General features: G+C 49.0%; 1 protein-coding gene across 2 annotated transcripts in view; it reads right to left on the bottom strand.

The window, feature by feature from the left end:
• Positions 1-908: 908 nt before the first annotated feature.
• The window catches only part of CSMD2 (CUB and Sushi multiple domains 2), a 678,038-nt gene continuing 669,735 nt past the window's right edge, over positions 909-9,211 (bottom strand). For both annotated transcript variants that reach the window (XM_068966215.1, XM_068966217.1), the window contains 5 exons: positions 8,274-8,435; positions 6,384-6,496; positions 2,749-2,836; positions 1,214-1,352; positions 909-1,068 (listed from right to left, as the gene is read on the bottom strand). In XM_068966215.1, coding sequence (XP_068822316.1) covers positions 909-1,068; positions 1,214-1,352; positions 2,749-2,836; positions 6,384-6,496; positions 8,274-8,435 — 662 coding nt within the window. The remainder of the gene's footprint in view (positions 1,069-1,213; positions 1,353-2,748; positions 2,837-6,383; positions 6,497-8,273; positions 8,436-9,211) is intronic.

Below are 9,211 nucleotides of genomic sequence, written 5' to 3'. Positions count from 1 at the left end.
TCTATGATGTTCTAGGTGATGGTTAATTATCTATGCCAGCCTGCCTAGGCTCTGGGTTCCAGCTGCTTGGTCAAACACCAGTCTAGCTTTTGCACTGAAGGAATTTTTTTTAGATATGGTTAACATTTAAATCAGTAGACTTGGAATAAAACAGATTACCCTCCATAATCTAGGTGGACCTCACCAATTAGCTGAAGGCCTTAAGAGAAAGGACTGTGGTCTCCTTTGAGAAGATGGAATTCTGCCTCTAGACTGCCTTTCTCAAGATCACAACTTCAACCCCTGATGCAGTTTCCAGCCTGCCGACCTGCCATGTGGACTTGAGACTTGCTGGCCCCACAATCCTGTAAGTCAATTCCTGAAAATAAATTTCTCCTTCTTTATCTGTATCTACGTATACAATATAAACACTATATATATATATATATATATATATATATATATATATATATATATATACACACAGACACACACACACACACATCTTGAGACTTTATATATATATATATGGACATACATATGCATATATTGTATATATATATGTCTCTCTCTCTCTGGAGAGTTCTAATACACTTACTTGGGTATTTTGCTGAGCCCAGTGGCTAAGAGCACAGTCTTGGAGCCCCCTGCCTGGGACTAAATTCTGATCCTGCCATCCTACTTCTTGCTAGCTATGTGATCTTGGCCAAGTTAATTCCTTTCTCTGTGCCTCAGTTTTCCCATCTGTAAAGGGGGTGACAAGGGTCCCTGTCCCAGGCGTAGGGAGGTGCCAGCCTCAGTGGCTGGCACAGGGCAGTAGCGGGCACTCCATCCCCCTCGCGCTGGACACGTCTACAGGGGTGCGGGGCTCACCGGCTGCCGGAGGCGGGGCTCTCGGTGGCGGCGGTGATGGCAGCCAGGCCTGGGGGCTATACCGCTGTACACACCGTGCTGACTGTGAACTCCGCCTCGGTGGCCATGATGTCTGTGGGCTGGATGTTGCGGTCGTACATCGGGTTCTCAAATGTGGCCCGAACGTTCGTGTTCTCGTGGCCAGCGTAGCCATTGAACGGAACTTTGGGTCTTCTCCTGGGAGTGAGGTAGAGCATAAACAAGCTGTTAAGAGAGACTCAGGCCTCTAAGGGGGAGAGGGAGGCTCTGGGGTGGGGTGGGGGTCAGGGTCCGGGGCGGGACGGGGCACCCGCTGGGGGGCCCTCTTGTCCCTGCCCTGTACCTGTGCTTGTAGAGATAAAGCACGAAGCCGGCAATGATGAGGGCAATGAAAGGCACCAGGATGGCGGCTGCCACTGAGCTGCTGTTGGAAGCGAAGTGGCGGCCGATGGACTCCGGGTCTGACTCCAGCAGCCTGAGGTCTGCAAAGTCCCAGAGCAGAAACCTCAGGTCACAGACACAGTGGCCACTGCTGGGAAGCGGGGTGCGGCTCAGGGTGCTGCCCAGGGCCCACCGGCTGCCTCCCCCCCAAACTGCGCCATCCCCCGGAGAAGGGTGGTCAGTCCGCACGTGCTTGTCAGGCCTGCGGAAGCCAGTCTGCTGGAGAATCTGAAACTGTGCCCCAGAGCCTTAAGAGAGCGCAGCCCCTTGGAAGTTTTCAAGCTTCTTTTGGCCCTAGAAGCCTTTTATCACGTGAAACCTTCCGAGGAAGCCAAACTATAAGGCAGATGAAGGTGGGCCTGCTCTGGAGAGTGGAAGACGGGGGAGGGGGTGCTCAGGGCCTCCCCCTCCTCCCTGCTCCCCCTCTCTGACTGGGAGGCCTAGGAAGACCACTGTGAGAGTGCCCCACCGAATGAGGGGGCTGAGGCTCCCTCGGAGAGGGGCAGGGTCTCTCCGGCTTCATCGGTGGTGCAGTCAGAATGAGAACTCGGTCTCCTGGGTCACTCAAGCATACGAGGGGACTACTCTCAAGTCTTCACAAGGCTGCCGTATAGAAGGGCGAAAGCTTTCACTCCTGCAGCTAAGAGGGCAGAGCTGAGAACAGCTCTGGGGAGGAGTGGGGTGGAGTGGGAGCCACAGGGAAGCAGGTTTCCGCTGAAGACCAGGAGGAGCTCTCTGAAGATCAGAGCTGAAAACACAGCACTGCCTCGGCAGATGGGGGTCCCGGGAGACTGGAGTGTCAGCATCCTGAGGGGGTACAGAGCTGACCCTCAAGCACTGGGGGCTGCCTCCTGTCTCCTCCTGCACTGCTTCCCAGAAGCCAGGACCCCTCTCCCCATTCAAGGCTCTGGGTCCAGGCCAATCTCAGGGGTGAGGATGCTTGACACTGATGACGTGTGGTGCAGGGTAAAGATGCTGGGCAGGAAGTAGGGAAGGATGCCTCCTTGATGCTCAATATTCTCATCTGTAAAATGGGGACAGGGAAACCACCCTTCTAGGGCTGAGATGCCCCTGTGAGCCCCACGTGGTCATAATGCTCGGGGTGGGCTCAGCAATGCTTCAGGGCTGGCCAGGTAGTGTTGAGGAGGGGCACATCTGAGGCCCAGTGTCCCTGAAGCTGGGGGCTCTCAACTCCAGGGCTGAGCAGGAAACGGTTTGGCCGTGGTTGCCTGTATCATGTACTCTGCTTGTTTCCGAAGAGGTATGTCACAGCTTTTATCAAAATCTCAAAGATATCCCTGACCCTAGAGAGGCTAAGAACCGCCTCCCCCCCAACCCCAGACTGTTAAACTTCACCCATCCCCTGCCGTCCGCGCCAACACACACATTTCCCCATCACACGCTCGAGCTCACACTCCAGGGACATGTGCTAGTTACCAAGTCTTTGAAAGCCAAACTGCCCGAAGCCTTGGCCCTTGACAGAGCCTTGGTAGACGAAGGTGCCTCCAGAGGACTCTGAGGAGACCTGTGAGGGTGGGCACAGAGAGGGTAATCTGGTTTATTAACACACATACGCACATTCATGTGGCTCCTCACATTCCACCTACACAAACCCTGGAGGTGTGCCAGAAGGAGCCAGAGGTCTTGCCAGCCAGGAGCTATGCCCACAGGTGCCCACTGCCAAACACGCTGGCTGGCGACACCCGCCGCTTGTCACCCCCGTGGACATCGGCTCTCTCCCCACACCCAGGCGAGGGCGAGGCGCTGGGGAGGGGGCAGGGCTCCGACTGCTTGTAGGAGGGAGGGAGATAGTTTTACTTCTCCTGGTCCAGTCGCTGAATCTGTTGGTGCCTCAGTTTCTCATTTTAAAAAGGGAACAATAACAGTCCCTATGTCATAGGGTTGCTGCGAGATTGATATGAGTCAGTATAGATAAAGCTGGGAAAGTGCTGCACTCAATATGCCAGCAAATTTGGGAAACTCAGCAGTGGCCACAGGACTGGAAAAGGTCAGTTTTCATTCCAATCCCAAAGAAAGGCAATGCCAAAGAATGTTCAAACTACCGCACAATTGCACTCATCTCACATGCTAGTAAAGTAATGCTCAAAATTCTCCAAGCCAGGCTTCAGCAATACGTGAACTGTGAACTTTCAGATGTTCAAGCTGGTTTTAGAAAAGGCAGAGGAACCAGACATCCAATTGCCAACATCTGCTGGATCATCGAAAAAGCAAGAGAGTTCCAGAAAAACATCTATTTCTGCTTTATTGACTATGCCAAAGCCTTTGACTGTGTGGATCACAAGAAACTGTGGAAAATTCTGAAAGAGATGGGAATACCAGACCACCTGACCTGCCTCCTGAGAAATCTATATGCAGGTCAGGAAGCAACAGTTAGAACTGGACATGGGACAACAGACTGGTTCCAAACAGGAAAAGGAGTACGTCAAGGCTGTATATTGTCATCCTGCTTATTTAACTTCTATGCAGAGTACATCATGAGAAACGCTGGGCTGGAAGAAGCACTAGCTGGAATCAAGATTGCCAGGAAAATATCAATAACCTCAGATATGCAGATGACACCACCCTTATGGCAGAAAGTGAAGAGGAGCTAAAAAGCCTTTTGACGAAAGTGAAAGAGGAGAGTGAAAAAGCTGGCTTAAAGCTCAACATTCAGAAAACTAAGATCATGGCATCTGGTCCCATCACTTCATGGGAAATAGATGGGGAAACAGTGGAAACAGTGTCAGACTTTATTTTTGGGGGCTCCAAAATCACTGCAGATGGTGACTGTAGCCATGAAATTAAAAGACGCTTACTCCTTGGAAGAAAAGTTATGACCAACCTAGATAGCATATTGCAAAGCAGAGACATTACTTTGCCAACAAAGATCCGTCTAGTCAAGGCTATGGTTTTTCCTGTGGTCATGTATGGATGTGAGAGTTGGACTGTGGAGAAGGCTGAGCGCCGAAGAATTGATACTTTTGAACTGTGGTGTTGGAGAAGGCTCTTGAGAGTCCCTTGGACTGCAAGGAGATCCAACCAGTCCATTCTGAAGGAGATCAACCCTGGGATTTCTTTGGAAGGAATGATGCTAAAGCTGAAACTCCAGTACTTTGGCCACCTCATGTGAAGAGTTGACTCATTGGAAAAGACTCTGATGCTGGGAGGGATTGGGGGCAGGAGGAGAAGGGGACGACCGAGGATGAAGTGGCTGGATGGCATCACTGACTCATGGACATGAGTCTGAGTGAACTCTGGGAGTTGGTCATGGACAGGGAGGCCTAGCGTGCTGCGATTCATGGGGTCGCAGAGAGTCGGACACGACTGAGCAACTGAACTGAACTGAACTAAATATAGATAAAATGCTTAGAACACTTAATAGGCTCTAGATATGTGTTAACTATTTTATTGTACAAAGAAAAAAAAATGAGTTTATAACACTGTAGAACAAACCAAACCATGATGAAAACTTACTTTGCAGACTGAACATACTTTGGGGTATTCATCCCTATTCCAATAAGCTATTAATTTTGGAGGCAGGTAGCTGGGGACATAACTGCTTCTGGCTCCCTCTGCACTTGGCTTCTGTGAGGCTTGTGTCCCGAACACAGACATGCAAACTCTGAGGATGTTTGTCCTACTGGCGTCCCTTCTGACTCCCGCTCCATCCCCAGGTGCAGCCCTCTGTCCACTGCGCTCCAGGCTGACCTCCCCTCCCGTCCCCCCAGATACAGCCTGGGTGACACAGAAGTGGGTCCAATGGTTGGCTGTCATCCCAGGCAGTGGCTCTGGCGGTTCCCGGCCCTCCAGAGCACTCCTAACACCTAGTCCCTGGCCTGCACTCCAGCTCCCAAGTTTGACCCTTGTTCTCTCACCTCTGGCTGCCCTCCTTTCAGTATGGGGGAGTCTCTTGTCTTGGCATGGCAGCTGGACTTCTACTATTTTTTTTATTTTTATTTTTATTTTTTCGGACTTCTACTATTAAAGCCAGCCAGGACAAGGATACCCAAGGGCATCCACAGAATACTCTTGAGAATCCCCAGGAACTAACCCCATGTGGCAGCTCCAGGAGAAGCCACTCGCTTCTCCTTTAGTGTTTATCAGCAAAGTCAATCAACCCTCAGCCCTCTACCAGCTGGTCTTGGCCGTGAGGGTGCCCCCTGACTCAGCTCTCTGTTTCTCTGGCCTCATGACCTCCTCCTCCTTCCCGCCCCTCCCCTTCTAGCTCAGTAACCCAAGACAGGGAAGCTGACAGAGTGACTGCTCCACACCCCTGCCTGTGAAACTGAAAGGTCTGGGCAGAGAAGTATCCCCACAGACCTGGATTCCACCTGAAGAAGGCCCATGCAAGGAACAAGTCTTTCCCACAAGGGGATTTGAGGAGCCGCCTCCTTTCCCCAGGTCCTGGTGCTGAACCACCTTCAAGGGTGTTTAGATCCTTAAGTGTGGGAAGATGCTCTGTGTGTGCCTGGGACTCACCACCTTCTCCCAGCTCCTACCACCACCTCGTGACCTTCAACCTGCTTGACTTTACTCTTGGGCTGCCAACCTTCCATTTCTTCTGTTCTTTTCCTTTACCATCTTTGGCCAGTTTTTTTTTTTTTTTTTAAACTTCTTATTTCGTATTGGGGCATAGCCGATTAACAATGTTATGATTGTTTCAGGTGGACAGGAAAGGGACTCAGCCATACATATACATGTATCCATTCTCCCCCAAGCTTCCTTCCCATCCAGGCTGCCACAGAGCATGGAGCAGAGTTCCCTGTGCTGGACAGTAGGTCCTGGTGGGTTATAATTCTGTTTTCTGCTCATACTTAAGAATCTATCTCACTCAGATACACCAACCTCTAGACTCAGCCTCCTGGCCCTTTTAGTTTTTTCGCTTCCCTCGCAGGTGGGGACTCCCTTGGTCCCAGTCCTGGCCCCATAGAAGCCCTCCTCCCAAGTTGCCACGTCGATCCTAAGAGTTTCCACCCACTTCGTCCCCCTCCTTCCGGCCAGGGACACGGGAATCAGTTACAGGGCAAGGAGGCAGGGAGGTCAAGGCCTGAGTGAGGTTCTGTTGAACTTACATGTCCATCTAAAGCCCAGTGATCATCTTTGAACTTATTCACAAAGATCTCCACAGGCCCTGTAATCTGGTAAACTTGAAGGAAGAGATGGAAATCTTCTTTCTTATAAATTCCTGGGAAGAGAAAGTTCAGAGGGTACACTTGAAAGATCCGGTAAATTTTCAAAACGCAAGTTTGTGGGTATGTGGGTGTGAGTGTCTGAGCAGGACTTTTTTTTAATTTATTTATTTGTTTTTGGCTGTGTCGGGTTTCCGCTGCCTTTGGGGCTTTCCTCTGGCTGCTGTGAGTGGGGGCCACTCTCTAGTTGCCGTGCATGGGCCTCTCACTGCAGCGGCTTCTCTTGCAGCAGAGCACTCTTGGTGCACAGGCTTCAGGAGCTGTGGTTCCCAGGCTCGAGAGCACAGGCTTAATAGTTGTGGCACACGGGCTTCACTGCTCTGCGGCGTTTGAGATCCTCCTGGAGCAGGGATCAAAGCTGTGTTCCGGTGTTGGCAGGTGGATTCTTTACCACGGGACGCCCCCGAGCAGGATTTCATGTGTAGATATTGCTATAAACATCCATGTATAACTGGAGTTAGGTAAGTGCAGTGCGGCCTGTAAGTTTGTGTAGGCTGAAATGTGAGGATATGCAAGAATGTGCCTATGTGTGCTAATAAACAACTGGATTACTGGTCTGTGGTTGTGTTCCTGTTTAGACATGCATGCTTGAGAGTAAAGGAAATAGGGTTTTGTATATGGTAAGGGTCAGTTAACACATGGTGTGCTTATAATTCAGTGGGTGCAGGGAATACATGAGGGCACGTGTACCAGAGCGTGCGGATGTGTTTAGGACTCTGTTTTAGAGCAACTGAGTGAATGTGAACACTAGTTGTGTTTGCGTGTGCACGCATGAATGAGTGTGACCGCATGCTGGGCTGTGTATCCACATGTACTCATGCTTCCATCGATCTGCCCATCTATTCAATAAACTTTTGTTTTCCAAGACATTTAGTTTTTCTGATTGTATAAAATTTGAAAATTGGGGAAATTTTGGCCAACGCAGAGATGCATGAAGAAAGAAAATTCATTCCTGGTCTCATTTCTGAGAAATAACCACTGTTAACCACATAGGTGTAATTACTTTCAATTTTCTTTCTTACGAATATATTTTTTTCCCTTTAAAAACTGGAGTCAAATTTTAAATGCATTATAGTGGGTGTACTTTCTCCCAAATTGGCATAATATTTTATCCAGCAGACATACTATAATTAATATATCCATTTCTTTTGAGACAATTTTCTATTCCCAGGTGTTATGTTATACAATTAGCCCATTCTTTTTTCACAAATGTTTGATTCCCTCTCTAACTATTTCTTCTGATAAAAATTCTTAGCTCTGTAATTGATGGGTCCACTCATTTTCATGGCTCTTGATACAAACTGCCAAATTATTTTGTTCAACTACACTACTTCATACTTTGACCAGTACTACCTTCACTGGACTAGCACCAACATTTATGGCTTAAACAAAGTGGAATAAGCGGAAAGTGACATTTTCCACTTCTTTCGATTATTGCTAAAAATATTTTTCCATTTGTTAACTGTACTTTGGCTTCTGGGAGTTATCTGCCTCTATTTTAGGTTCGGTTTTTAGGGATATCTGTCTATCTTTCTTTATTTGTAAGAGTTTTTTTTTTTTTCCCTACTTTCAGTTTACTAATGTTTGCCATCTAACCATGTCCCTGTAGTCGGTGGTGCTTTTACCATGTAAACAAAGATGAGTGGACATTTCCTCTTCCCTGCCTACCAGACCAATCTGAGCCGTGCAGGACAGCGCGAGGAAGTGACGTTTGAGCGTGTGCCCATCACCCTCACCATCTGGCAGGTTACCCGCAGGTGGCCTGCACCTTACCAGACAAGTGCAGCTCCACGCCGCTGTGGTCAATCATGGTGGCGTTGACCTTGCTGTTGATGGCCTGGAAACCAGTCACCCTGAGCATGGCTGGCTGCTTCTTCCCCTGGTACTCATAGGCCCCTTTCCATAGGGAATTCTTGGCAAAAACATCCCCAGGAACTACAGGAGTTAAGAAACAGACATGAGAGGGACTTTCACATGTGCTGGCAGAACTGAGGCCCCCTGATGACTGACCCCAGTTCACGCCCTTAGACTGTCTTCCCCAGCATCTAACATGCCGGAGTGGGGCGGGGCTGGAGTGCTCTGATCTCCTTGTGATGCTGTGTGTCTCAGAGTGGATGGGTGGAGGGAAAGAGAGGGAGAGAGGAAGTGGATGGAGAAAAAGGAAAAAGTCAAAGTGTGTGTTTGAGAGAGAGAAAGAGAGGAAGGGAGAGAGAGGAGGGAGTGAATGAACTAGAAGAGAGAAGGAGAACAAACAAGAGGGAAGGGGTTGAAAAGATGGAGAAAGGGAAAAAGAGAGGACAGAAAACCAGCGTTAGTATTAAGCTGTAGATAGGAACATGGACAAAGGCAGTCAGGCAGATATGGACTCCCACCCTGGCCTCTCCCTTATCGGTTGTCTGACCATGTGCAAGAGCCTCCACTTTCTCACCTGTGCAGGCCACACTTGTAGCTCTGTAAATGGGGGCCATCCCACTTACCTCATCAGGCGTTAAATGATTGTGAAAACATAAACGTATAAAATGAATGACAGCTACTAAAACTGCTATTTATCCTTATAGTAATTTTCTAAGGAGAGTATCATGAATCCTATTTTAATGAAAGGTCAACTGAAGCTCAAGAGGTGAAGGTTATTTGTCCAAGGACACAGCTGGTCAGTGACCAAAACGGAACTTGAATTGAGCTTGATGCCAAATCTAATCATTTTTTGTATA

The sequence above is a fragment of the Capricornis sumatraensis genome, chromosome 2 (genome assembly GCF_032405125.1).
Source record: "Capricornis sumatraensis isolate serow.1 chromosome 2, serow.2, whole genome shotgun sequence".
Lineage (NCBI taxonomy): Eukaryota > Metazoa > Chordata > Mammalia > Artiodactyla > Bovidae > Capricornis > Capricornis sumatraensis.
This window is presented reverse-complemented; position numbering and strand designations above follow the sequence as displayed.